At 35.6% G+C, this 26,843-nt stretch overlaps 1 protein-coding gene across 4 annotated transcripts in view; it reads right to left on the reverse strand.

The window, feature by feature from the left end:
- Nucleotides 1–26,843, reverse strand: part of SPOCK3 (SPARC (osteonectin), cwcv and kazal like domains proteoglycan 3) — a 166,459-nt gene that overhangs the window by 23,672 nt on the left and 115,944 nt on the right. For all 4 annotated transcript variants that reach the window (XM_071432017.1, XM_071432018.1, XM_071432015.1 and 1 more), the window contains one exon: nt 24,310–24,424. In XM_071432017.1, the coding sequence (XP_071288118.1) occupies nt 24,310–24,424 (115 nt within the window). The remainder of the gene's footprint in view (nt 1–24,309; nt 24,425–26,843) is intronic.

Below are 26,843 nucleotides of genomic sequence, written 5' to 3' on the forward strand. Positions count from 1 at the left end.
AGAAGGTTAGACAGTAATCAAAAAATGCATATTAAATCACATTAATCCACTCAGGAACCTGCCAAGAAGTAATTCTGTTTTTGTATAATGCCAATGCAAGGCAATCCTGCTATTACAATCAATTTTAGTAGCCATTAAGAGAATTAGTACAAGGTAATACGAAGTCACTAGCTCAAAGGTTATGGGAGTCTGCTGTCATTTCAAGCAATGAGACTGTCTTCTAAAATTAACACCTACGGCTATGCAAAAATGAAGGTCTCAGAAAATTTATAGGTACTTAATCCAAATATAACTTTATGATAAATATTATTTAAATGTTAGGTGGAACCAACTGTTCAATCTGTTTTCACATACAGTAAATGTTATGATTTATGTTGGCATTTGAAAATACTTTACAGATTGGAAGTAAAATATTTGAAAATGCTGTATCAGCCTGAGTTCTTTAAGTGCCTTTCAACTCAAGTTAATTAATGAAGTAAAAATAGTGCTACTGAAAGCTGTAAAGACATGTAGAAGGTGTTTTAGCACTAGCATAATGTCCTGAATTCCCTAACATATTTAAACCAGCCTTAGCTTCCTGACATAAGAGGAAGTAAGTTATTATAACAGTGCTTCCTTTTTATGTAAACACAGACACAGAAAAAAATTACCCATAGCTTAATAAGTATTGAATGGACATGGACATAATGAGCACACTGCAATACTGTTATATCCAAGAGTAGCTTTTGCTAAGTGAAAGATCAAAAAATTTATTTCGGAAAAACAAAAAGGCAAGAAACACACTGCACACTATGCAGATGATCTTCCTCAGCACACAAGATCTCATTCAATCAGGCAGAACTATACTCAAATTCATGTATACAATAAAATAACCAGGAAGTAAACATAAAGAGAGTATCTAGAAAACTTGAAGAACGGGGTACACATCCACCATGTTCTAGAGTCAACTAGTAATTACTCCATGTGAGATGGGCAACTGATCAGTCAGTGCATGCTGAAGGAAGACTTCTTGCTATTCAAACTTTTAAAACATATTAGAATCACTGCATATGACTCACAAAAGCATAGAAATCAAAAAAAAACCCAATATGATATTGTTTGATTCACAGAATAAATATGTTAATAAAATATGTTAAAAGGGACCTCCAGAAGTAGTTCAGTCTTACTCTCTAATAAAAGTGGGTCTAGTTACATCAAGCTGCTCAGGGCAGTGTCCAGTCATTCATGTCCTGTGACCATCAGACAGCTCATGTGAGGGTTCCTCAGTGTTTGAGAGACAACCCCTCTTTGAAAGGAACTACTATCAACTGTTCTGTAGCTCTATACTGTTCTCCCTGAAAAGTGTAAGAGTATTTCCTATGCTGTAACTTGAGGATTGCAGCCATCTGTCCAGGATTGCTAGACACCCAGAAACCTGGTTAGAGCAGCAATTCTGAATCAGCTGTGAGCAGGATTATTAGGAGCTGTCCACAGCTGATGCTCATGCAGCCCAAAGCCCTTTGACAGCATTACCTACCAGTCATGTACTATCATATGGCTGCACAGGAAATGCTGAGCATCTCATCTGTTCCAGCACGAGCATTTAAACCTTCTGAAAATCCAGTAACCTTGAAACTGCTATCAGAACTCAGTGCTGCCTTTAGAGACATTACCTACTATAGTAAGCTGGAACATTATAGCCCATGTAACTACTCAGTGACAGCACTCTACAAGTACCCTGCCATTCTGCAGAGGTTTTTTTAGGAATTTAGCCCTGAGGAATTGATTACTTGGACTGAAAATTGCAACCTCCAGAGTAAGGGCTAGTACCCCTGTGACTAACTCTAAATGTCTAAGAATTGCATGCAAGTGACTTACAATTCCTGCAATATAGAGCAGCACTTCTAGCTCTGCATCATCTGTCACAAATGGGAAGAGTAACATATGGCAAAAAGAAATGTGCTAGCAAAACCCAATAAATTTGGCAGAAGCACAAAAATCCCTCCAAACCTGTAACTAAAGGATGGGACAGTCATTTCAGTCATCTTTTTACCATCCTGGAAGTACAGTTAGAACTGGTATGGTTTTTTTTAAAAAAGGCTCTAAACTGAAAAAGTTCATGCATATATTTGTATTTCTATAAGCTGATATTTATCAGCCATCTGTTACCTCTAGGGCCAATGATTTCAGGAAGATAATACCTTGAAATTAACTAATAAAAGCATTCTGATTTCCTTACTATTTAACTAAACAAAATGAATTTTCTACTTTGGTTAGTCTGTTTTATGAGATAATTAATACAAATTCTGCAGATACCATATCAGGGAACTGCAGCTGCTTATTCTTACTGCCCCAAATTAATGTTCCATACAGACATTCTGCACATGATTAATGCTTCATAAAATGCAAAATGATTTCAATAAATTACATTTTCATAAAATAAATCTGATCTTTTTGTGTCCTCACAGTTTTTAAAGACTTCACATTTAAACATAATAATAATTTCTGAGTGCAGGAAAAATACTAGTAACCACAACACACACAATTTACGTGTCAAGTTACTGTCTTCAACTTAAAATATGTGGACTTGCAAAGACATTGCAATTAAGTAAGATAATACTGATTCTTTAGTCTCTCAGAAGTATTACAGACCTCTTGTGGAATTTGCTAATTTATTTTCTGGACAGTCAATGTATACAGCTTCCTTTACTAACTGCTGCTAACCTTTAGTGTTGGCTATCATTTCTCATCGTGCTCTGCCATTCCAAACTATTCATTTCTGAGGATGAAAATGATGTTATTAATCTGTAAATTGCATATTTATGAACACAGACAACAAAAGAAGATAGCAAAGAGATGTTCCACTCTAGTATGCTATACTCCAAGATAATTTTCAAATATTTCTGTATATTCAATTGAATACAGTATTTCATGTAATAAAAGATATGGGAAGTATCAAATAGGGACAGACCAAAAATTGTGTTAGTGGTGAAAGCTTTCAAGGAAACCATAACCTAAAGGTATGGTAGTTTTCAAAATTCGGCTTTAAGGATTCCTGAAAGCACTACACAGCTCTGGGACACAGTCTGGACATTTTCTTACCTTCAAGATCATGACTGACAGAGACCTGCAAAGACTTTTGCATTTGACACACAATCCCTTGCAACATAGTAGACAAAGGTAAAAAGATCACTGAATAATGTTCTTTATAAAGAAAATATAAAATTATGTCTATTATTATTTTACCATTTCCAATTAGGTATTTTCTGAAATCATAAATATTCTGTCCTGACAAAAGACTCTAAAAGTGCATTAGATCAGGTAACCATGCAAAGAACCTAGAAGGGACTGATGGACCTTTCTTTTGTGATAGACAATTATTGCTCCTCATTTTGACTATTTACTGGTTTGCACCTTTTCTCTCTCATGGAAGGGCAGGAGAATTAAACAGTGGGCTGAAGAATCACCCTTTAATAGAAATTAACTACAATCTGCTCTGCAAGTGTCAGGCATAAAAGAATCTTACATCATATTGGATCCCTCTGAAGTCTAACAGATCTGAGGCTGTGTTGCAGCAATTTACTTTTTTCATATTTAGATTGTTATCTAATGCTTTAAACCACTTTGTATTTACTCTAACCATTTGCTTGTGTGTTTTTCTTGAATGTTTAATCACTAACATTGCTGTCAATCTCATAATATTGTTCTTTAAAAGAGCACAGTTGCCTGTAGACCTTTCAGAGAGGACCAAGAGGGAAGAATTGCTCCAACTTAGTTAATTATTTGTATCTTCCCTAAAGTAAGGCCAATAGAGGTAGGAAAATTTTCCTCTACTATTGAAGAAACCTATGACAGTTAATTCATTATATAGTAATGTAACAGCAGGACTCAATTCCCCTGGCCCAGAATCAACAGCCAGTGAGATGCAAACTCTAGTACACTACCACCACTTCAGTAAAATTAGAATGCTGGTTAAGTAATCTGCAGCTGTGTCTCCACATAAATTCAGCAAACAAAAGTGTAAGGAAAAATTCAGAAACTAATGAGTTTAAAAAAACATGGTTAGGGCACAAATACCCAAAATGTTTACAAATGCATATATGAAATATGTTAGCAAAGTGCAATTATGTTTTGCTAGTCTATGCATTCAGTACTAAATGGATTGTTCATGAATGTCTGGTGTAGATCAGGGAATTTTTGTGAGGAATTTTTATTCATACAGATAGGAATTTATTTAGCCTTGCTAATTTCTAATGTGGTTATTACTGTATGTATTTTAAATCCAAAATTCTTGCAATACCAACAGTGATCCTCATATGTGCTACGGAGAACCTTTAACACACTGAATGTGACATAAATCAACATCAGATCCAAACCAGACACCATGAGGTATCAATCTTGGTATCATGGTATCATTCCAGAAAGTTCTTTCCCGGCCATAGTCTCTCTGCTGGCTACCTGTACACAGTGCTGTCCGCGTGTTGACTGCGTCAGTATGGAAGTTTCCAGAAGGAGCAGCTCACAGAAGGCACAGATCAGCACCATGTGTATGCAGAACCAAACAAAGCCCTCTTAAAATCCTTACCCTATTGAAAACCGTAGTAAAATTATTGCTGACTTCAGTACAGCCAGAATTTCACCCTCAATTTGCTGCTGTCTAGACCAACTACTTGGTTCTTTGAAGAGGAAAGGAATGCTAACACTGATCAACACAGTAATGATTGTTTAAACAATTCTGTTGACATTTTTCACAATGAAAAATTATATTTAATAAAGATTGCAATCTATTAAAAGGAAAAGATAACCTTTTTGTTTAAAGAAATATGTCATTATATTTTGAAAAAATCTACACAAAAAACATGATGCATTTTAGACAAAATCTCTATAATTAGAATGTACATTGTTTTTCCACATGGTGATTGAGAACCTTTCAAGGCAAAAAGAGTATGGGCAATTAGAGATGCCAGGTAGTAATCTATTCAGTTATAATTTCCCTTGCTAATCATAAGCCATGAAAGGCATTTATACTAACTGGTTGTGCTGATTATCAGCACCGTTGCCTACAGCTGAAAAGAACTGCCAAGTATCATCAACTGTGAGCCTCTTCACCACTGCATCTGAGACTTCCAAACTACTGTCCTAATAATGGCATCACTGTTTTGCACTGTTTACAAAATCTGTAGAAGTCTTTAAACTGTCAGTGACATCACCAAGAGTCTGAAAATAATGCATCAGTACCTGAGACTTAAAAGTGAAAAAACAAAATCAATACTACAATTATTTTAAGAAATAATTAAATTCCTTCTGATAGTGGTTTTGAAGACATCCTAGTAAGAAACATTTATAGTGCAAAATTATGTCTATTTCTCACATAGATTCTTCTGCTCTCTGTCAAAAGACTTTTAACATAATTTTCTAGCTGTTATTCCTTTTGTTACTGAAATTCAATTTTATGCATGTTTTTCTTCTGCCCTTTTTGGGCCATGCTCTTAGAATTATTTTGTATTTCTTTAAACACATCAATAACTACAGAGAAACATATCACAGTGACACCTGAATCTCAATGGTCACACAAAAGCTCCTCATTTCTTTGACAACGATCACCATTAAATCAACATGGCACTACAGAGTCCTGCCAGATTATCCTATTCCATAACGCCAGCTGCATCACTAGGCTATTTAGGTAGTTTTAAAAGATACAAGCCCTGACAGCCACCTGTGAATTCACTGTGGTCAAACCCCATGTTTTGTTACCACATCACTGAGCTCAAAAATTTGTTGCTTTCCTGTCTGCGTGGCTCATTCCCTCACTTTCAAGATGTTGATATTGCTCCTCAATGATTTTCAGACAACAGCAAATTCACATTTAGCAAGGTGAAGCTGAGGCACAGCAAATGTGTGCAGAGATTACTGGACTCAACAGCAACCACCACCACCAAAAAAATTAAGTTGTAGTGTAATGAGTCCAAGTTTAAGAGTTTCTCCACGGCTCTTATTTCATTAAACAAACAGAAACCCTAGTTCCATTTAGTGGGAGTTTTGTCACTGATTTCAGTACCAGTTTTGCATTCAATGAACATGAAAAACCTTTATTGCTACTGCATAAAACGTCAAAACTTCCTCCTGGTTTACAGTTGTAATTTGAAGGCTATTGCTTGAATACCTGAACAGATTTGGGATCTTATTTACTTGCTGCTCTCTGCATGTATTAACCGATTAATTGAAAGGACATCATCAACACATTTCTACTTAAAGAACCAGCACTGCTATAATGTCTTAATAAGCAATCAACTTACAGAGAAAAACCACTAGTTTAGTCTCATTTTATACTGAATTCCTGATGGCTGAAAGAGTTAGGGCTGTTCAGCCCCTGGATGGTTGTATGGAGACCTCATAGGAACCTTCCAGTATCTCAAGAGAGGCTACAGGGAAGCTGGAGAGGAACTTTTCATCAGGAGCTATAGTAATGGGAGAAGGAGTAATGGACATAAACTGAAAGAGGGGAAATTCAGGTTAGACATTAGGAAGAAATTATTTTCCATGAGGGTGATGAGATACTGGAACTGGTCGCCCAGGGAGGTAGTGGATGCTCCAGCCCTGACGGGTTCAAGGCCAAGTTGGATAAAGCCTTGAGCATCCTGCTCTCTTATAGCCTTTAGATACTGGAAGGCTGCTATAAGCTCTCCCCCGAGCCTTCTCTTCTCCAGGCTGAGCAACTACAGGTCTCAGCCCTTCTGAGCATCTTTGTGGCTCTCCTCTGGACTCACTCCAGCAGGTCCATATCCTCCCAGAGCTGATGGCCATGACTAAATAAATCTTTTCAGGACATGATGCAGTATGGTCAGCAGTTGCCTCTATGATAGTTTAATGTTCCATATTAAAAAAAAAAAAAAACTTCAGTAAAACTTCAACTTTTGAAATCAGCCAGTAACTTGAGCTGTGAAAAAATTTCTAAAAAAAAAAAAATTACATTGAACCCTAATGTTTCCAAGTTGATAAGGGAAGTTACAATTAGAACAGACTCCCCACCAAACCCAAAGGCATTGAATTTGCAATTTAAAATGGTATCAAAACTGTTGTTTAAGCCTTAGAACATAGAAATAAACCAAAAACCCATTAAAGCTTCAAACTTTGCAAAAAAATGACTTTCTTGTACAGGCTGAGAAGAACAAAATATATAAAATCATATAAAAGAATTTGGTTTTATTATCTTCCAGGTGCTAGAAATTAAATTTTTGAATTTTGCTGTTTGTGCCTCAAGGTATGTTATACTGCATTTGGGATAAATCTATTAAAAAAGCAAGTGGGCAGACTCCTAAATAGAACCATAACTTAGCAATCAAATTAAAATAATTCCTATTCTCTTAGAATAGTATTTCACTTGGAAGGGACCTACAACAGTCCAGCTGCCTGACCAGTTCAGGGCTGACCATAACCTAACATGTGTTATTAAAGGCATTGTCCAAAATGCTTTTTAAACACCAGTGGGATCATCGACCACCTCTCTAGGAAGGTTGTCCCAGGGTTTGACCACCTTCTCAGTAATAAAATGCTTTTAAACATCCAGTCTAACCCTCCTGTGGCACAGCTTTGAAGCATTCCCATGTGTCCTATCACTGGATACCAGGGAGAAGAGCTCAGCACCTCCCTCTCCACCTCCTCAGGGAGCTGTAGAGACCAATGAAGTCACCCTTCAGCCTCCTTCTCTCCAAACTCAACAAGCCTGAAATTCTCATCCTTTCCTCACAGTACATTGTTTCTTTCCCTGTCACCAGCTTTGTTTCCCTCCTCTGGATGCAACCAAGGACCATCACATCCTTCTTGATGTGCAGGGCCCAGAACTGCACACACCACTCAGGATGAGGCTCCCCAAGGCTGAATGCAGTGGGACAGTCACTTCTGTTGGCTGTCTGCTCTTTCTGTGCTTGATGCACCCCAGGATGGGGTTTTGCCCTCTGGGTTCCAGGGCACACCCTGCTGACCCACACTGAGCTGCTGCTGGCCAGCACCCCCAGATCCCTCTTGGCAGGGCTGCTCTCCAGCCACTCCTCCCCCAGTTTAGAGTTGTACCCAGCATTACTCAGTAATGCTATTTCTATATGAGTCACCATGAGGGAGCTGTGATCAAATAGTATCAATGTACAACACCCAGTCCACCGAACTCAAGACCAATCCTGCTACCACCATGACACTGCTGTGTAAAATATCTGATGTAAACAAATAGCTGACCAAAATTAATTAAATGAATACTGAATGTCCAGTGACTGCCTAAAGTCCAAAAATGCTCAAGTGTTAGGTAAGTCTCTTAGAAGTAATTAATAAATGAGAAAAGAGAGACCATGACATTTTCAACACATTGAAACAGGCAGTGGTAATGGCCCCAAGGGGAGCAATTCACAAAAACTCTCAAAAATCTCCCTGAAAGGAGTCAGCTAGGTATATTAGGTATCTAGATTTTGTTTCACATTTACTAGACACACACACACACAAAATAGGTCAGCTCATCAGCAGAAGATAGGAACATACATAAATATATGGCTGAATAAACATAAAAAATAGTGAGTTTTTCTCCTCTCTTCTATCTAGAGAAGGCAGCCAAGCACCTGCCTGGTGGGCACAAAACTATGCTCCTGAGCCAAAGATGTAATTAAAGAATCATCATCTCCTTGCTATTCACATTTTCCTTTTCCACCTTCTTCCCCTTTCTAGGCTGTTTCTTGCTTTAGTTCCTCACATTTTGAAGTGTCAAGAGCTAACAAATCACACATTACTTGTATTTCACTGTACACCACATAATCAAGGTGTCCTATTTAATCACTTTGGTGTTGAAAAGTTTCCTGTGAAATAAAGTATTTGTTACTCAACAGATATTTCTGTAACAAAACATCTTTTATCATTATCATACTGTTACTGAATGATTTTTTTCCTGAAGAAAATCATAGATACTAATATTTTGAAAAATACTTCAATGTAAAACATTTTTTTCAGAAAGGTAAGATGCTGAACATTTTAATCTAAATTAATTTATATTCATCCAAAAGAAATGCAGATATGTGCAATTTTTGAGTCCACATAAAACCTGTCTCTTATAGCATTGAAAGAAGTAAGGAAATTGTCTTCAGGAAAATGTCCATTTTTTATATAGCCTGATATTGCACAGATAAAGTAAATTCAAAGTTTAAAAAAATAAAATAATGCAAGCTAACACTGAGACACTGATAGCAAAAAATGAGAGCTCTGTAAAGACTGCAACAGGTAGATGTTTTGTTTTCACAGTTACCGTTTGGCTTCCATTGCAAAAGAAATTCCTCATCACTCAAAACAACATTAATAAGCATTTATAATGCTTGATAAGGACAGTATATTCCATTTTGATTTATGCAACAGAATGACCCAATGTCCACATGATACACTGGAACAAACTGCTCAATCATATAGGAAAAGAGTTCCCACATTTCAACTTTTTAGAATGCTGTTCTTTATTTACCCCAAAACTCTGGACATCAAAAGGAAACTCAGATTATAATAGAACAAGAGCAGAAGTTCTGACCAGACCAGTTGGTGTTCAGCTCTCCCAGAAGAGTGTACCACACAGGTTTCCAGTCATTAAGCTGCAAGCCTCCAGGACAGCCCAGATTCACAGCATGTGCAGTGCAGGCAGCCTGCACATACAGACTGGTTGTTTGCCTGGTGCCTTACAAACACATGCCAACACCATCAATCTGTCTGCAAACACCTTTTTAATGGATAGATGCATTTCTATTTCCATTATGGAAGTCCTTAAACTGCACAAGAGGCATTCTTCCAGTCTGGAGACATCCTGCTTTGAGGTAGAGCAATAGAGAAAAATGAATAGTAGATTGTGCAATTATTCCATGACCTCTGTGGTAATGAAATTCAGTACAATTTTATCTTTATGCTGTGTATAGTTAGCTTGCTTCTACATATAAATATATATAGCTAGGAATTTAAAAATTACTTCCAAGGCTCCTTGTGTCCCTTGTCCAAATGTCAAGAATAAATCATTACCCATTAGAATGCTTATTTCAGATAGAATTGAACATTACATCACTGTGCCTGAAGCAGATGGAAAGTAAAGGCTGTTTTGCAGGCTTTATGATTTGCAAACACTTTTCATGAGTTCGTGTTCTATAAAATATGTTGGGTTTCTAGACTACTACTACTGGTCATAGCTTTCAGTCTATCTTGTACTTTATTATGTTACCCTACAAAAAAACCCACTCGGTTCCATACAATTGTTTCAATGTTCTAGGTGCTTCATATATATAAAAAATAGTTTATATGTATATATATACATATATGCATATATATATTTGAAGTATGACAACATCTGCATTGTGTGTGCATGTAGGCAAACAAGACTTTTTTCTGAGATTTCTCTTAGAAATTTAGCATATAAATCTAGAATCACTGTAAACTGTACACAGCTAGGAAATTTATGGATTTACATCATGACTTTAAAATGACAAAGAATTTTTTGTGATAAATATATTTTGAGCTACAAATCACATTATCCTGACTATATTTCATGCTATATGTTAAGCTACACATTTCTCAACTCACTCCTCAAATGCATGAGATCGACTCTATTTCTTTCTCTATATTTTGGCTAAAAAAGAAAAACATGCATTTGCACACAGAAGCAAGTGTAGTATTCCTTAATATACATACATGTGCTATAGTTCTCAGAGCATTTAAAAATTTTTTTCTCTTTAACAGGTATTCAGAGCTAACCAAAATTGTCTCACTAACTGCCACTGAAAGTGACAAAACCACTCATGAGTTTCTATTAGGACAGACAATTTTGGTTAGCTAATTATAATGTGGACCTTTACATTTTACATTTTGGGCATCAAAAGAATTTCATATGATGAAATGTTGAAAGCGCTTGGACCATTTTTGCTGAAGAAGAAAACAATGGGATCTTATAAATGTGAATAAATACCTGGAGGGTGGACATAAAAACAGAACCAGGCTCTTTTCAGTGGTTCCCAGTGACAGGGCAAGAAGCAATGGGCACAAAGTGAAACAGGAGGAAAGAGCTTGCTGTGAGAGTGACTGAGTTTTCCAGAGAGGTTGTAGAGGCTCCATCCTCAGAGACATTTTAAAGTTGTCCCAGCAACCTCTCAACCTTGAGCAACTTCTTGGTCTTGAGTCACTTCTTCTAGGTGGCCCTTCTTGAGCAGAGGGGTGGAGCAAGATCATCTCCAGAAGTCACTTTCAAACTCAACCATTCTGCTAGTCTGTGACTCTGTAATTACTGGTGTGTAGCTGGGTAAAAGTTTGGTAGCAGGAGTATTTTACTGATAATTTCAAACATGTCAACAAAAATCAATTCATGTGATGGTATAATTTAATTCTTCATTTACTAGACCTTTATTCAGATTCTCTGTGCTAGTTGCACAGATTATTTGGGAAAAAAATTATATTCCTTTCTTGCTCCTTTTACACTAAGCAAAGTTTTCCACCTCCAAGCTTATTTCTATATTTGTTTCAGGTTTTGAGAAGAGAAACAGAGCAAATCAAAAGCCTGACCCCTTTGTCTGATCTTACAAAACAATTGATTTTAAAACTCTCCCAATACAGTGAAGGAATTTAGAAATGAGGTTTATAAGAAAAAAAGGACAAATCTTTATGACACTAGATATCACTTATGCAAAAAACTGAATTAATTTCAAATAAACTAAAATAGCAAATGAAACAATTGAAGATGAATAATTAACTGCTTATCACTCACTCTAACTCTTCTACCCTAACTTACAAGGACCAATACCTTAGACTTATCACTTGCAGAGTAAAGTGTTACATGGTATGTGCAAAAATAGTACCAAGTGGTCTAGGGAGAGGGGGAAAAGACAAAGAAAATAGTAATATATAGTTCCTCAATATAAGAAAATTAGGATGGTCTCTGAAAAGGGAATATACTTCAGCTAGAAAGCTGAATTACTGTATTTACTCTGTACTGAGGCTACATTCCTGCCACTGCTGAGAATCTCTTTCAAGAAGCTAAAGAAATCAGTTCCCTGGCATCACTTACTGACATCAATGAACTTCTAACAGCCTCCTCTGTAATGCAGGAGAAACATCCTGACAGACTGGCATCTTACACGACGAGATTCATGCTGCCCACAAATGAACACTACAGAGGGGCAGGCTGCTAATCCTTACTGCCAGTGAGAGCTCTTACTGATAATTAAAAGACCATCTGGATGAACTGTGGACATGGGAAATCAGTGCTTGCATTACTAAATCTACCTTTAGTCCTAGTGAATGAAATTCTAGAAACATCAAGAAATAAACACAGGTACACAATAACCTTGTGAATAACTGCATTAATCTCTAGTTTTCCTTTCCTGAGCAGTAAATTGTCACAGATGCTTGTCTCTGACACGTCTGCATCCTTTAGCCTTCACACACTATACACTGTTGGCTATTGTCAGCTTTTCACTCAGAAAAAAACACTTTAAAGCTCTCAATCAGTAACGTTTAAAGTTGGCGGACAACTCTTCTAAATTATTCCAATCTGTAGTGATTTTCTTTTAAACTTGCTTTCCTAATGTTATATATCCTGTTTTCTATGAAGTCTAGTTATGATCCAATGCTCAATTAAATGGTCAGAAACATCCCAACTGACTTGGATATGATTTTACAAACTCTCTTTTTTTCTCTTTAATAGATTTAAACAGGGTGAAAGACAAAACCAGACAGTATTACTATTTTCTTTGTTTTTCTGAGCTGCAGCAGTATTTTTTCACTTTGCTAAAACTGTAAACTCTTTTTCTATTCCTTTTCTGAAGCTAAACCTTTAGAAAGAAGGTAACTACATAATACCAGCGATTTAGTGACCTCTATCTTTGACGTATCTTTTAATCCTCTTAAACTGTATATACAGAAATACTGAAGAGGTTGGTCAGCTTCAACTACTGACCTTAAAAGAAAACTAGAAAAAAACCCAAGATTCCTATGAGACATAGTAAACTTTCTTAAAACCTTCAACCACACATGAATTTGAGACAATCCTGCTGAAGAGACCAAAGAGAACAAAACTGTCTTAATTACTTACTTTCCACTTACACAGACTTTATTGCTCTCTTTTTAAATGTTCTGTACTCTACTACTGTTCTCAGCATTCTAAGAAATTTCTACTAAAAAGAGGAAAAAAAAACCCCAAAAATATTGACAGGAATTATTACTGAAGATTAATCAATCCAGGATTTCTTATGACTTGTACTCTTAGAAATGGTAAATATAAGATTTTTTTGCTCTTTTGTTTCATACCTCTCTACTAGTAAAGACATACCTCTGTATTAGTAAATCATAATATAAAGCCAGTTAATTTTAGGGGGTAGTTATGTTTTAAAGGTGCTACCATACTAATGAGCCAAAGCTTAACAAGTGGATAAAACTGAACAAGTGCTGATGCCTGCATGTGAGATGGCTGTAGCACTTGATGTTGCAGTATCAGCAGAACAGTTAAAACAGGTGCCACAGCTAATTTCATGGATCTGGGTGCCTTCAGGAAGGAAGTAAGGTTTTTCATTTTCCATGAAGACTTTAATGCTTTACTTAGAGAATTTCTGACATGTAAAGCAATATGCACCTGTGATATAAAGAAAGATATCAAGAAAAAATAAAATTTGTATTGTATTTTGTGATGCAGATAAAAAGCAATACAGTTGGGTAATTACTATACTTTGAGGCACAAAGGGTTGATCTAATAATTTTATTAATACATGTTTTCATAATGCTGATTCATGAAGAATATAAAATAAATCTGAATTTAAAAATACAAAACCTGCCTTCTTGGCAGTAAAAACATTCAAGATGTGAAAATCAACACTTGAAATAGATTTAGATTGTGCTGACACTAGTACATAGTCTTACCAAGACTGAGTAAAGCTGTAGTAACCTACATAAAGACTCAAAAGGTAGCTATTTTGCATGCAAAATAAGAACAGGGGGGTTTTCAAAATACATCTTTCCCTTGCTTAAAGACACTCAGAAGCATGTAAAAATTGTCCTGCAGAGTTATTGGTAAACAAATTTCTACTAATACTGTTTTTTTTTTTTCCTAACACTGCATCATCATTTCAAACTTTTAGAAATTATCACAGCTAGAAGTGAGTGATGTGAACATGGCCTAGGTGTTATCATACCCTCAATGCACAGACAGACACATTCAGAGTATCAGTGAATACACACAGCCACATGAAAATGTTCAGTAGTGCCTCAAAACTTCACACCAACCAAGAGAACAATGTTCCCAGCTGGGAAAGAATGGTCAAACATTTATGCAAGAAAAGCAAAAGTGAAACAGTAAATCAATTCTGTACTTCTGTCTGTGTGCTCAGGAGAGGTGAGAAAGATTTTTTAGAGAAAACTTCTGCTTTTATGTGTAAGAACCAATTGTATATTTACTATTGAAAGAAAGAGGATACTGTGTAACCAAGTAAGGATATGCTGGTACCCACTTTTTTCACTGAATAATAAGTTACTAGAATATTTGCTTAAAATTAGCTCAAGTAGAAACTAGTTACCACAACAGAGGTCAGCTTCAAAGAATAAATGAGATACAATATGCATGTTAAAAAAAAAATAAATTGCAAGGGCTACCATATCACCAGGATATTAATGAATTTCTGTCAATTTCAGTGTAGCAGTTGTAGAAATATCAGCAATAGCTGCCAAAGACAGACATTCCAATCCTTCTAAAGGACTTTGATATTTTAAAGAAAATACTAAAAAAATCTGGCAGCTATTAAAATAGTCACTTCAGAAAAAGTGATACTGCAACTATTTAACAGGGAGCACAGATAGCACAGTTGAAGTACTAAAGTAAAAAGGATATTGAAGTACTAAAGACTCAATTAATATTATTGGGAAGTGGTTGCCAAAAGGTTATCACATGTTCTTTAAATACCACTCAGCTTACATCCTACTTGAAGAGAACTTCATGAATCTTATTGATCTACCTTCAGAACACTACTGAACCATCATCAGTCCATTCCTGAGCTTCCTAAGGATCTCAAGCAGCTTCACTGTCAATAAACTGACATACATACAGAAAAAATAATTCATAATTAGGTTATGTAATTAGCACCACATGTTTTATCTTCAAAAAATAAGAAGGAGGCGCAAATTAAGTAATTTAAAGTAATTACCTGATTTACAAAAAGACCTGATTTTTCTAGCAGTTATCTTCCACTGTTGAGTAAGGAAAGACTTTTAAGTATTACTGCATATTGATGGTATAAAAATAGTATCAGTTAAAAAGTATTACCAACACATCAGTAAATGAGACACAAACATAAAGGCATCCTTAGCTTATTTGTACATTGCATGAACAGAAAGATGATCCACTTAGCATATGATCTGCATCTCTTTGGTTATTTATTCTCAATACAACTACTGTGACACTCTTGTAAAGCCTTTAATGTACCATAAGATTGGCAAGGCCCCTTCATTTACATGATTAAGGCAATTATAGCCATAATAATTGAATGCAGCACCATTTTAATCGTCTGGACTATATGTAAGCTTCTGCTTTATAATCCATGGAAGCTGGTTGGTGAAGTGCAAAAGAAAATAATGAATATATCCTAAACGAAGCATGCTCTCATGAGTAACTATAATAGAGTTTATTGTGCTACACAGACTAAACTTTCCAAATAATTTGCATGCTTTGGGGACTCTAGAACTGAATTTGTTCATTAATTGTTTCAAGATCTAAGTTAACATTAATGATTATAAAACCTAAAATGAAAACAGCATTAATTATCTTCCTTCATTATAACAGCTTGCCTGTCTTAAAATTGCAGGAACACACACAAAACCACAGGCTGATACACTGTAGATAATTTTTTTGCTTCTAAAGAAATATTCACCATTGGGTTCATTGGAGCTTCCCCTCCTACAAAAACACAAGGGGAAAGGAAGTAAAGAAATCAATCAAGCTAATCAAAATTTTCATAATAAATCATTTTAAAGCAACCTCCTCTAGAACAGTCTTTTCCCCTGTGACAAGTATATGAATACTTCATAAGAATACAACTCTGAATGACTGATTACTCATCTTGTATATAATGAGTCTTTACCTAAAAAGAACCAGTGCATAAATGGCCCTGAGTCTTGGAACAACCCCACAGAAATCAAGGATTACAAAAAAAAAGCAATGTAGTCTAAGCATTCACCCCATGTGTATAAGCTTGCTCCCACATACTCATAGTGAACCTGCTAGCTTTGGGATGGAGTTGGGGAGTTCACCCTGAACTGCTCCCTGCACACAGCATGGACAAGCAGTGCCATGCTGTGCCCAGCTCCTCAAACATGCACACCTGTTTTTTAAGCCACAGTTTGCACAGGACAGGCGTGCCCTCGGTGCCCTGTGATAAAAAGGACTCACACAGTGAGCAGCGAAGCAACACTGACATTATTTTAGAAATCAAAAACTGTATTACACAACTATTTTTAACACAAGGCCAGATCTGCCAGTTCAACACTCGCTTGTAATAAGAAACATGAGGAGCAAATTCTCCAAGTGCAGTCCACCACAGTAGGATGGAACTGCTTTCCACAGCATTGAGATCTTAGGAATTTTCCATTTAAAAGTAAATTTGTGGATATGACATACATTACAGGATTTGACAATACCAGGATTTTGAGTACTCAAAAGCTTCTGAAAGCAGCCATAAAAATTGGAATGCTTTGGAAATAAACAAGCCAAATGAAGAGCAAAGACAATGTGGTTCTAGAGAAGATTGTTGTTGCAAAGGTGTTTGGGAACTGTGAACAAAGAGCTATTTCCAGTGACAGGCATGTAATATTCCCATCTTCCCTTTAGTGCCATAGCTCTTTGCAATACTGCCTACAAGCACTCAGCTAACAATCCTTCCTCAGTATTACACTTCATCCTGGAAACCATAAAATGTTCTTCTTCAAAGCATTCTCGAGTATGTTCTACAGTGTTACAGGGATTACTTTTCATAAACACAGCATATGCACTCTAGCTTTTTTTACAGTATTATTATGGAATGAGCAACCTTCCCTTAATGCTTCACTTTTTCCTTGTAACAGCCAAGCTCAACCAAATTTTAATTTGCTCAGCAATTATGACCTAATTGCAGAGAATATCAAAACTACAGATGACTGCTCAAGCACATTCTACCTTTTCACTTTTTTTACATTATCAGCTTCACTCTGATCTGAACTAATAGTATTCTTTTACTAGAATGTCTCTGCCTCATTGCTCTATCTGCATTTGTGATACCACTGATTTTCTGCACAACACATACTTCTACTGCTTGCTCTCAAATATTCTGATCCCTGTAACAACAGAAAGAAAAACCAAAATTTTTTTAGCCAAAAGGTCATCTACCAGTGTAGTAACCAATTCTAGTTATCCTTTTCGAATTATAAAGGTGTTTTAAACAAAGTGGACACACACTATCCCATGCAGGAGAAGTTTGAAATTTTAGGAGAAACAGGCATTTGGAGCAAAACTGAGTCACTTCTAGAGCCTAACAACAGCTTGCACAGCTGCATCTCCATTTCTCCAGTCCTTCAAATACAGCCTCAGGCCCCCATCACTCCCACATCACACATGGACAATACCTGGCAAGCAGCCTATAAGACTCCTTTCCAGCCTTTCCCAGATTCCAGAGGAAGGAAGCCCAGGTATGTGGGTGTGCTCTGGCTAAGCCCAGGCTAGCTGACAAGGGAACCAGGGATGGTGGGCACACAGGTCAGACCACTCTCATCCCAAACACATTCTCTGTCATTCTACACCACATTAGATTGCTACTACTCACACTACATTAGATTATTACTAATTATGTTGGAAAAGTGTCTTTTTAGAAAGTCTTAGCATGGAGTTTGATTAATGAAAAGAAGATACTGCTGACAATTTTACTTGGCTCAGTGTCACTTGAGAAAAAGAAGATATTCAGTTAAAAAATTTTAAAGAATTATGTAAAAAATTTACCTTAGCATTGAAGAAACAACCAATAAAATTAACTCCACTGAGTTTCTGTTATTACACAAAGTAATGAATCCTAAATAAATGCCTTTTCCAAATACAGTAACACAGTATTTTTGGGCTAGCAAATTCCCTTTTCATCATATATATGGAAATAATTTACAAATCCAAATGAATTGTTGCAAAGATTATTATTCTGCTATCTCAGAAACAACCCATCATTTACAAAATATCTAGTAAACTCTAAAATGTGGTAAAACAATGGTACTTCTTATTAAAGATCAAGTAAAAAATGGTCTATCACTCACCTTATACACAACAGAGAAAAAAAGAACATTAGGCTACCAAATATAAAAGCATAAAAATCCACAATCCATCAATTTTCACTTTATCTTCAAATAACTTCAAATTATACAGAAGGTATACTTACAGATCACCATTACTGTAAATGTATGTAACAAAGTAAAAAAGGTGAAAAACAGTAGCTTGAATGGTTGGATAAATACAGGTTTAAGATGAATAGCATTAAGTTTGAAAAGTAAAAATCATGTATTCTAGTAAAAAAAGCAATAAAAGAAAAATGAACATTTACTTGTAAGTCAATACCCTCTGAAGAACTACAATGTATATACAATAATACGTTTTAGTTTCACAGCACTTTTAAAATCAAAACGTTTCAGAAAAAATAATAATAGAATGTTCAGAAACATCAGTAGAGTAAGGAAGTTTACCTATGGATAATGCATTTTCCTCTAACAAGGAAACTAAGTCACAATGTTATAGCCAATTTACATTTAAATCAATAGCATGATTAATGCTGATGCCAGCAGTAAAAGCAAGAGCAGAAATATTAGCCCAGATTCAGTTTTTGTTGTGAGCCCACAATGACACCAACCTCAAGTAGTGTATATCAGTACAGATAAGACAAACTCCTGGATTTGAGTGCTTCCACTGATACCACTCATCATTATGCTCTGGCATTTCAGGCTTTATCTAAAGACTATATTGAGAAAAATCAGCAAAAATTATGAAAATTAATGAAATTAATGAAAATTAAGCAACTAAAATAGCATAGAGAATTTATTTTATTGTTGCATTTTATAGAACTGCAGTAGGAATTACACAAAGAAAACTTATTGAATATAAATATATGGCTAAGAAGCACAGTAAACTAGAAAGCTGACAATTACCCAAAGCAAATTTAACTCACATATAATAAATGTTGCTACCCACTATGCTCCCAGACTACCAAGACCACCTCCTTCCATTTATTGTGCACAATCCTCTGAGAATGTTAACTGAGAGCAGCTTGCCTGTGATGAGAACCAGCACTTTTCCCTTTGCGTTTCTTTTTATAGGCTCTAAATTTCACTTTTTATAGTCACTAAATTTCCTGTAACAAGCATGACAGTATGAAATTAAATGTTACAATTAGATCTTTTAAAAAAAATTTAAAACACACTACCGTATTGGTAAATAAAGGTCAAACAGCAATATAACATAACAGGTCACTGATTGGCCTAGAACATGTTGGTTTGAACATGGATTTTTATTCTATTGATGTCCTGTAGTTACTTTTCAAAAGAGAAATAGGGGATTATAAAACAGCAGTATCTGTCATTGAAAGGCAGAAATACAAAGAAGAGATTAAGGAGTTAACACAAGTGGTAATTTTGGCCCACAGTCTCTTTATTTGTGCAGTCTGGACACCAGTCAGTGTTCTCTCTGAATGTAAACAAAACAAAAGCTCTTTTTTGGCATCTATACCTGTACTATATGAAGAGTAGTAGAGGTCATGTATTGAAAAGATGATGCTATGCAAATTAAATCAGAGGATTTGGGAGAGTGCTGCTTGGTTGTTTGTCCCTCTATTTGTTTTTCAAGCATTGATGCACACAGAACAAACCAGTATCCACAGTGTCTTTAATCCTACTGTTATTTATCCCCATCTCTACAAAGCAATTAACAATTTGGCAGTATTCAGTATAAAACAGGATGCAGCTGAGAGGACAGTCATATTCTGTGATTAAAGTCTTTCAGACTGAAAATACTTTGAACATGCAACGTTGCCTTTTTACCTCCTTCTGGCAAAAGCTTAGAGTCAAAGAGTATGACATTTGTAAGAGCTTCCTTGTTACCTACATAGTGCTCCTCAGATGCTGAAAGATAGAGAAGCTCTTTTTTTTCTTCCATGAATATAAGCCTAAATCTCTTATTTTAGTGAAAATATCAAGTGAGCTCTTAGCACAGGATTTATTAGAGATTAACAAAAATATTATTGAGACTAAATTCTTCTATTTCAATAGCTACTAAAAATGCATATTCAGTATTCTACCAACAATGATACAGCTTTTTGCCATTTAAACTGCAGGGCCTTCAACTGGCCCTGAGCTTTTGGGTGTGACTGCATGTCCCAGCTGAATCTTAACTCTATGTCAGGGCAGAAGCACACCTTTATTTCTATGATGAAGGTATCCAAAGATATAACTGAGAAGGATGCTGTACTACACATCAGCCAAATCTTTGAAATAGACTGTCTGGGTGACCAGGATCCTGGGCATGTCACAGCACACTTTCAGAATGTTAGCGCAGCTTGACGGGGAAATAAAACAAAGCACTCTGTCAAGATTTTTAATTTTAAGAACAATTAAACTTTCCCAATGTGTGCACTCTGGAGTAGAGCAAATTTGAGGTAACTGACAATGGATGCTCTTCTTAGATACCTTTGAAGGTCTTTAACCATAGGTAACAGCTTCAGCCATACACTCATCTGCTGACAAAATTTATGGTCTTCAATGACCATACCTTGCATCATCTGCATTTTTTCTTACCCATCAGACTGAAGAGCACGACAAGCAAGGGACAGGGCTCACTACATCTGAGAACAAAAGGAACATGATCCTATTTGAAAGAAAAAATTGTGCCCAGACCAGACACTGCCAAGGGGACAAAAGACTCCTCAGTTTTGTAAAAATGTGCAGTGCACAGAATCCTTCTGAGCTTCTGGTTCTGCATAACTACTGAAAAAAGCCTCAAGAGTTCTTAGGAAAATCAAGATCTTTAGATTCTCACTCAATGAAATCCTTTCATTCAAAGCTGTGCAACTCAGTATGACCTGGGTACCCCAAATCCTGGCACATGCTTGAAAAGGAGATCGGATCAAAAGCAGGACATGAGGCAATGGCTATGCTTGGAAAACAAGATGCTTCCTCACATGTCTCTTTAACACCTCTGTCACAAGTGCTACTGCTTCCCATCCATTCTGCTTTATCTTCTCATTGTGCATCTACACAACTTCCAAAGCCCTCCCTCTCTTCTGTACTCCCCATATTCATTTACTTCTAATTTTGTGTTCCTCTAATATTGCCTCTAATGCTCTGCAGATGTCCCTCTCTCATTTGTAACCCTAAGTTTGCGTTTTCTGTCTCTTTTTAAAAATTACTGGAGTACCTATTTTAGTTTATAGTTTATGTGATACCCATTGCTTTATCTAAATTACAATCTAAATTACAATCAAAGATGGTAAAGATTTTTATCTTACTGTGAGGGTTTTTTTTGTTTCTTTTTTGTGGGGGTTGTTTTTTTTTTTTTGCTTGTAATTTTTGTTTCTAACAACTTACACTCTAGATCCAAATCAAGTTCTTAGCCCTTTCATTTATGGATTTGACCTAAGAGATCCTGAGCATCAACTGGGTTCAATGTTTCTAAAGGTATCATTAAAATGAGACAGCCCTCACAAAAGGCTGGATCCCCTCATCTGCCTCATGCATTCATCAGAGATAAGGATTAGATTAGTTCACTTCCAACTAAAAGGACCCTATGATTTCATTACTAAGTTCATACACATTCTAAGAAGAAAATCTGTTTTTCTGAATAGTGGTTTAATTTTGTTTCCCAAAGGAGTATAGGGATACACACCAAGACTATTTTGGGAAAGTTCATAAACATAGTATGCTCTCCAGATACACCAAAAAATCGGCAATTTCAATCTGAAAAGAAGAAAAATTGTCCCAAACAGCCTAGGTAGGGGATGTATTTTAGGAAACTCTTACTTATGCTATCCCTGAAAAAGGAACAGTAACCTTACCTTGCTTGTTTGGCTCCATCAAATTTGTAAGCAACTGACATAGGTGTACACATCTTAGAATCATGGAACCATAGCAACATTTAATTTGGAAAATATCTCCAAGATCATCAAGTCCAACCACAAGAACAAACTCCATTTACAGAACTCCATTTAAAGACAAAGACTGTATTCTTGTAACTGTTCTTAGAAGAGTTTCTGCTGTAAGAAATTTTGTATTGTCACAATAAAAGCTGAAATTTCACTAATGATGCTCAGCTCGCTTTTGTGTTTCTCAATTTTCCTGGCTTTTGGCCTTGTAAAGAAAATATATTAACAAATTTCATAGAATTTGGAAAAGCCCTGTGTTTCGCTTGCTCTGACAATCTGTCTGGACAGGATTAGAGTTAATTCCTATACCCATGAGACCTTTTTTCCTTTACTTTTACATAACTAGGCACAAGTAATCTTGACTCCCTGGCAACTTAATTTTTTTCTTCAAAAATTGGATTTTTTTAAAAATTAATCTTCTTGATGATTTATCTCTAGATTTTTTTCAGTGTTTTAGCACAGGAATATGAAAAATTAAATCTGCTTAAAAGAATACACACAAAAGATAATGGCATCAGATGAAACAGCTTCCAGCAGAGAGAAGGCTGATCTTATTTTGGTAAAAACTAAGGGCAACGATAGCATAATGAAAGACTAACACTGGAGAATGGTAGGCCTACTACTCACAGAGATGCTTTTTGCCTCATTATCTTAATGTCACTTCATGCCCACTGTTAAGCAAATATTCCCATATCCATCCTGGAGATACAGAAATTATTGCTAGAGGATGCTGCAGCCACATTAAGGTTACACTCACTGTATATCTTATCAAAGGGGCCACAGTAGCCACACAATGCTGGGTCTTCCAGTACTTTTCATTTTATTTAACAATGAGAGAAGATTATATATTTATCTATTTATTTTCAAGATGCTTCATGAAATTGTAAATTAATGCTTTAAAAAATGTCAAGACTATCATTTTGTAGAGGAGCTCCAGCACAAGGAGTATTTGATTACATATATTCAATTAATATTTAATTACACAATCAATTATATTGCCAAAGATGAAAAAAGGGACCTAAAGAAGTGTTTCAGAGCAGTTTTTTAATTGACTTGTATGCCTGCCCACAGTTTAATCTTTATAGTGGTCATCTTCATTCATTGTTAAACGAACATTAATTTGTTTTTTAAACTAGAAAAAAAAATACAGTTTTGGCAGTAGCTACAGCTTATAATGGAAAGTAAGACCATCCTGCACAATAAATCTGGAATAGTGCTTCAAATAATGAAATATCAGCATTAATGCAGGAATGCAATATTTATTTTATTGTTATAAGGTTACTACAGGAAAAAAAATTATCCGTCAAAACTAATTTTTCTGTTTTTTTCAATGTATTTTACTCATCAAAAGTGTTACTATACAGACAGAACAAAAAAATGCATCTAACAGAGATCAGTCTAAAGAAATTTTAAAAATGCAGACCTCCAATCATGCTTTCCTTGACAGATTCAGGCCCATGGTAGCCTAAAACCTCATGACCACACTCTATTCAGAAACACCAAAGACAATATCATGTTTTGTTTAATTCCACCTTCTGTAATCACCTTGGAGCCACTGAAATACAAATATGCTCAGCCACCATTTTTCCTCTCCAGTTTGTTCCAGCTGCACCTAAAATGCCTCCTAAGAGGCACTGCAAAGCAACTTCATTTTCTAGCAGCATAATCTCATTCATGGTCCAAAAGGAAAGCTGATTTACTCCTATCAAGCACTTTTCAAATGAACTTGCTTACATAATCCAGCCATTACTAACAGTTCTACAGCTCAACTGCTTGCTCCTAGGACCAGCAACATGGACTTTTAAGTTTCCTTCCTTTGTACCACACTCTTGTTTTCTTGAATATTCAACTGAAAACACTGAGAAGCAAGGAATTAATTTCTTGACTTAGAAGCATCTCAAGGAGTATTAAATAGAAAATGAAAAAAAGAAAAGAAGAACAGCACTAACTCATACTACAATAGCTCATTTGAAAAATACCATGGTATTTTACTATAGGTACAATTTCAAAACCCTTGGCAGAGAAACAACCTTGAAGAAAATATATCTGGTTTTATTCAAGAATAATGAGTGTTTCTGATAACTGTAATATTCCATGTGCAAAATCTTCCTTCCTTCTGGAAATAAGTATTAAAAATATTACACAAATTACCATCACTCACCTCTCCTGTCATTTCTGCCTGCATTTGTGGATTTGTCAGAAGGGCACGGGCAACGTCCTTCACATTTCACTGAAATCTGTTTTCCTGAGACACAGGCTTGATAGTCTAATTTGCACTGTAGGGAGACAGAATGACTATCATTAACATAAACATATCTTATTAAAAATATAAACTTCGAAGAAATTTGAAGCAATCTCTCACGAAATGCTTAAATCTTTGCATACAGGTGCAAAGAAAAGTCTTCTGCAGTATATATTACTTTTGTAACAAAAATTAGATTCAAGACAGGTACAAAGCTTTTGGTTCCTAGACTGGCTAGAGTCACAGACTCAATTCAAGCATGAAGGCACTTGTGGTGTGAGACTGATTTGAATATCTGTGCTAAATGGAAGCAGACTGCATTGGTTTTGTTTGTATTCAATGAGCAAATAAACAAAACAACCATATTCATTATTGATAGGAAGCAATAAACAGTCAATTTTCATAGAATTTATCACTGAATTTCTATCTTTAGGAAGACAGTGTCATGGCAAAAAAGCATTATTGAATAAAACAAAAAGCTGTGCCTAATGTAATTCTGCATAGTGACTATCTTTTCTGATACAGAAACAGATTCATTTGTGAGGTTTTGATCTGTGCACTTACAGCTCCAACCCAGAAACCACATAAAAGTTAACTATATCTGAGAAACAAAATTGTTGTCTCAAGCATATAGAAATAATGTAGTTAAAAAACATATACATTAGTATCATTGTAAACATTGTCACTCTTACTTTTTCTTCCAATAAAACAAGTTTTTTGCACAGAGATCTTTCTCTGGGATGTTTTGTCAATGTATTATCAGGAAAAATATAAAGAAACAAAGAGGAGAGAAGCATCTACGAAGAGCTTTTTTCCAAAGCAAAAGAAGAAAGATTGTTATGGAGAACACTTCATCCTTGAACAAAAGATGCCAGATGTCTCATTAAATAGGTAAAGGACACAGAAGCATATGAATCAGAAAAACACTTCAAGTAACAAATAAAAATATGAAGTGTTTTCTGTGCATCACAACACTTCAGAACAATCTCACCAGAATTTGTCTCTTTTATTCCCTGACTCATATTTTGTTGGGGTACATAACTTCACTGTAATGTAGTTCCATTATTTGATTCTTAGGATTTCCAGAGAATGCTAAAGTCAAAGTTTCTCTCTCTCCTAAAAATATGTAAAGGGTGGGAGCACTGTAGCTATGAAAGAATCAAGGAGCCTCCTGAAAGACTGCTAGTTTCCACTAGTAAATAGATGTAAGCACTGTGAATTTACAGAACTTTGTCCACTTTTTAAGCAGTCACACTTCTGGTCTTGTCACACTCTCATGCAGTTCTATATCTTGCATAACCCAAAGGGCATGACTGTAACAAAACAGTATATTTTTGCACCATTGCCAGTAGTAAAAAGACAGAAATAATTACCTCAAATTTTGTGTACTTCAATAAAGTCATTATTCTACTTCAGTTCTGAATGTCTCACTTTTTGCCAAAAATGCATGGTTAAAAGAAAATGACACGAACAGAACCTTTAAACCCCCCCCAAAAATCCCAACATAACTGTTCCAATTGAAAGCTATATAGCAGTAATATCTCATAAAGGACTAAAAAATGGAAATAAAGCAAACACCTTCCCATGCTGATTTTGAAACCACAGAATACTTTTCCTATCTCAATTATCCTGGCAGTACAGGAGAGTGCTTGCATTACTATGATTCCTACCAGTCCTCTCTCCAGGAAGTACATGACCCAATTCATATTTTAATGCTCCAACCAGTATTTGGAGTTTGTGGAATGGATTACCACTCAAATTTAATACTCATGTCTGTTAAAAAGACATGTCTTTCTAGTTTTAAGATCTGAGAGTTTTTATTATTCAAACTTAGTATTTTAAGGATTCAAACCTACAGACAGCTGTACTTTAGGCTTTTGATTACACCCCTTGGTGAGACTGCCACTTAATATTTAACATATAAACCCATTCCAGGTCTAATTTACTGAGAAATAGAGTATGATGAGGGAAGAAAAAAAAAAAAAAAGTAATACTTCCATTTAATTTCTGAGGATTTCTTTAATCCTTTCTTGAGAGATTATTTATTATATTATTTATTATAATCTAGAGAGATCATTTTTTTACAGACTCCAATGCTCCTAACTTTGATTCACTTGACTGTTGCTGAAGAGACTAGTAAATACATCGTAGGTACTTCAGCTGGCATCATGAGTTGCAAGTTTAGTCTTTTTTGTTTATTTTTCTTTGAAGTTGTCTACTCAGTCCTATTTGCAAATAACACTATCCTTTTAAACGCTAAAAATTTACTGCTCAACACCTGGCACAGGCAGATATACATGAGATACTGAGTGCAAGGTCAGCACACAACACTTCCAAATCAGTACTCCCATTCACAGGTATGATAAAATTTTACCCTCACTGAACTCCTTTTAAAGACAGGTAGGTAGCAGAGATATATTCATTGTTTTCAGAAACAAAGTAACATAATGGTG

This window comes from Agelaius tricolor, unplaced genomic scaffold (assembly GCF_023055355.1).
Source record: "Agelaius tricolor isolate 1412-34295 unplaced genomic scaffold, bAgeTri1.0.p SCAF_8, whole genome shotgun sequence".
Classification (NCBI taxonomy): domain Eukaryota; kingdom Metazoa; phylum Chordata; class Aves; order Passeriformes; family Icteridae; genus Agelaius; species Agelaius tricolor.